This window comes from Apaloderma vittatum, unplaced genomic scaffold (genome assembly GCF_000703405.1).
Source record: "Apaloderma vittatum isolate BGI_N311 unplaced genomic scaffold, ASM70340v1 scaffold8386, whole genome shotgun sequence".
NCBI lineage: Eukaryota > Metazoa > Chordata > Aves > Trogoniformes > Trogonidae > Apaloderma > Apaloderma vittatum.
This window is the reverse complement of record NW_009723335.1, coordinates 57,749-60,465: the sequence shown is the minus strand read 5'-3', so window position 1 is coordinate 60,465 and position 2,717 is coordinate 57,749. Positions and strand designations below refer to the sequence as shown.

The 2,717-nt window shown below is 52.4% G+C and overlaps 1 protein-coding gene across 1 annotated transcript in view; it reads right to left on the bottom strand.

Moving 5' to 3' along the window:
* Positions 1 to 5: 5 nt before the first annotated feature.
* Positions 6 to 2,717, bottom strand: part of EPHB2 (EPH receptor B2) — a gene marked incomplete at its 3' end in the record, with an annotated part of 58,050 nt that continues 55,338 nt past the window's right edge. Inside the window, exons 8-10 of the mRNA XM_009872074.1 lie at positions 1,242 to 1,364; positions 662 to 909; positions 6 to 29 (exon numbers count right to left, since the gene is read on the bottom strand). Of these exons, the coding sequence (XP_009870376.1) occupies positions 6 to 29; positions 662 to 909; positions 1,242 to 1,364 (395 nt within the window). The remainder of the gene's footprint in view (positions 30 to 661; positions 910 to 1,241; positions 1,365 to 2,717) is intronic.

Below are 2,717 nucleotides of genomic sequence, written 5' to 3'. Positions count from 1 at the left end.
TGGATCACTGTGAACTGCCCATCGTTTTGCTTAGGGGGAGAAAGGCAAAAAGCCCACGTGAGAGGAGGAAACTCACAGGCTGCCATGCTCCAGCAAAGAGCCCGTAGCCTGTTTCTATGCTGCATGTCAAGACACAGCTATGCCACAGGTACCTAAGTTCCCTCTCAAAGCACAAGGGTGGAGAGAGGAGAGCTCAGAGGGGCTGGAAATCACCCTCACATACCCTGTGGGTATCACTTCGATGGCTGATGTTGTGTCACACATTCCACAGGAGGGTTCAGAAGGGACAGGCTCCTGTTATGCAGGTTATCTCCCTTCAACACAGTGAATTACTAATTTTAAACTCAGGCCTATAAATATTTAGATATGGCAGCTGGAGGTGAAGTCCTGCTGTGATAAAGCCACATCAGACTGTCCCTGCACATCCACAGGCACCTGTGGGCATACAGGCAGGCACAGCCTTTCGCTAGTACAAATACACATCAAGAGATGACTGCCTTGGTGCCACCTCCACTTCTGAGACACAGCCCACTGGGCTGTGCAGCAGCTGCCCCAGTGGCAGGAGACACCCGGCAGTGAAGGGCACCACTACACGGGCACAGTGAAGGGAACCTTCCCCTCCAGCCCTCCTCTCGAGCTGCGTGTTCCTGGGATCTCATACCCGCAAGAAGGAGTCCAGCGAGCCGTTCTCCATGAACTCAGTAATGATCATGACTGGTGAGCTCTTGGTCACCACCCCCTCCAGATGGATGACGTTGGGGTGGTCGAACTGCCCCATGATGCTGGCTTCGCTCAAGAAGTCTCTTCTCTGCTTCTCCGTGTAACCAGACTTCAGGGTCTTGATGGCCACAAAGATCTCTCTTTTGCCAGGAAGCTTGAGATGCCCGCTGCACACCTCGCCAAACTCCCCTGTGAACAGAACACAACAGGTAGGGCTTATCAGTCTCCCACGTTTCTGCCTTTCTCCCCTAATCTCATGGGCTCCAGCTACTCCCACCCTGCATGTGCCTGAGATGAGCACATACCATCTCATCTGTGCTTCCTCCCTCACCCCACATCAAAGATCTCCCTTCAGGTGGACTCATTGGTGTGCTGGACATGGGAACTCCTTGTCTCCAGCACTGGACCACCTTTGCTCCTGGTAGTCCTGGCTGGAGCTAAGTGTCACACCTTACTGACACACCAGTCCTCCCAGTACATGTAAGGCTAAAGCCTGAGACCAACATCCACAGTTCACCTACCTGCCCCGATCACCTGCTCGATTTTGACACAAGAGATATCGATTTCTTTTGCAAATTCCCTGACAGCCTCATTGGGATCTTCGTAGGTGAACGGATCAATATAAATCTTCATCCCTGGAGTCACTGCATAAAGGTGAGGGAGAGAGTCAGACAGACAGATGCAAACAGAACGACCGACAACCGGCATCAAGGAAAAGAACAACCTGTCTGCGTGAGGGTCTTTTTTACCTCAGCAAACTGCACGAAGCAGACACAGCCAAGCAGTTTGAGAAAGAACATGCAGAGCTGTGTTTGCACAGGACTATTAAAGCTGGATTCTAATGGCCCTTAAGTCATTGCTGGGGCAGGATGGACAGTTCAGACCCCTGTTCTCATGACAGGTAACCCTGCTGGAGGCTGGCTTCCCTCTTGGTATCCACAACACGGCCACGACAAGCTGCAGGGGACACTGGGGAAATTGCAAAAGTCAAGCTCTTCCTTCTAGGCAGACCAGAAGACACAGCAACATGCTTATGTGAAAGGCACGGGCCACGGGATGTGGCGAGGTTGGACTGCTGCCGCCACACTGCACCCTACCTACGCACAGGACGGCTCCTACCTGCAGTCCTGCAGTTCTCCCCTTTCTCTACTCATTTTGCTGGAAACAGGCTCGGCCCAAAATTGGGATATTTGGAGAGCAGAGCTCACTAAATAAGGAATCAAACAAGGCACCAGAGGCACAACTCCCAGTTCCACGTGCAGGATGCTGGCAGGATTCAGAGGAGCTGCTGCAGTGCTTACAGGGCTTAGAGGCTCCTCCTGCCTTGGCAGTGTGCTAACCACAAGCTGCAGCCTCTCCACAGCAATCGCTGCCGGGGAGCTGAGCTGGGACCATGCCTTGGACTGGTGTCTTGAGTGACGACGTGGCTAAAAGCCACCCCAGGCCCGTTATCGGTTCATCGGCATCTGGTGGCATCGAGCCTTCTCCAACAGCCGCGAAGGCGCAGCTATTAATGCCATCCCAGACTGAAGCTGTCACGGTACGCACCAGACCCCGGGAGAATGTGTGAATGCATGTTTACACATGCAGCATGGACTGACAAACAACTGAGAGCTGCATTTACATAATCTTTCTTGAAGAGTGTCATTTTTCCCGGTAAGTTATAGCAAGGCAGCCAGTATGGAGCTGCAGTTCAGCGCTCTGCCTTTTGGGAAATGCTTCCCAGGTAAATGCAGAATTGAGTCCTGTGCTGGAACAGGACTGACATTTTCCATTCTCTGAACACGACTGAACAAGGCTACACAGCAACAAGGTACAAAAAGGAGAGAAATCCTGAAGCTGCAAGCATAACATGAGGCAAATAACAACTGAGACTCGAACGAAGCAGGATAAAAGCAACAGGTCTCCAGCGAGGGAGGAGAAAGGCATTTCAGAGGGCAGGCAGGGGTTAATGAGGGGAAGGAGGGGGCACTGGGGTCAGAGAGGGTGGCATTGAG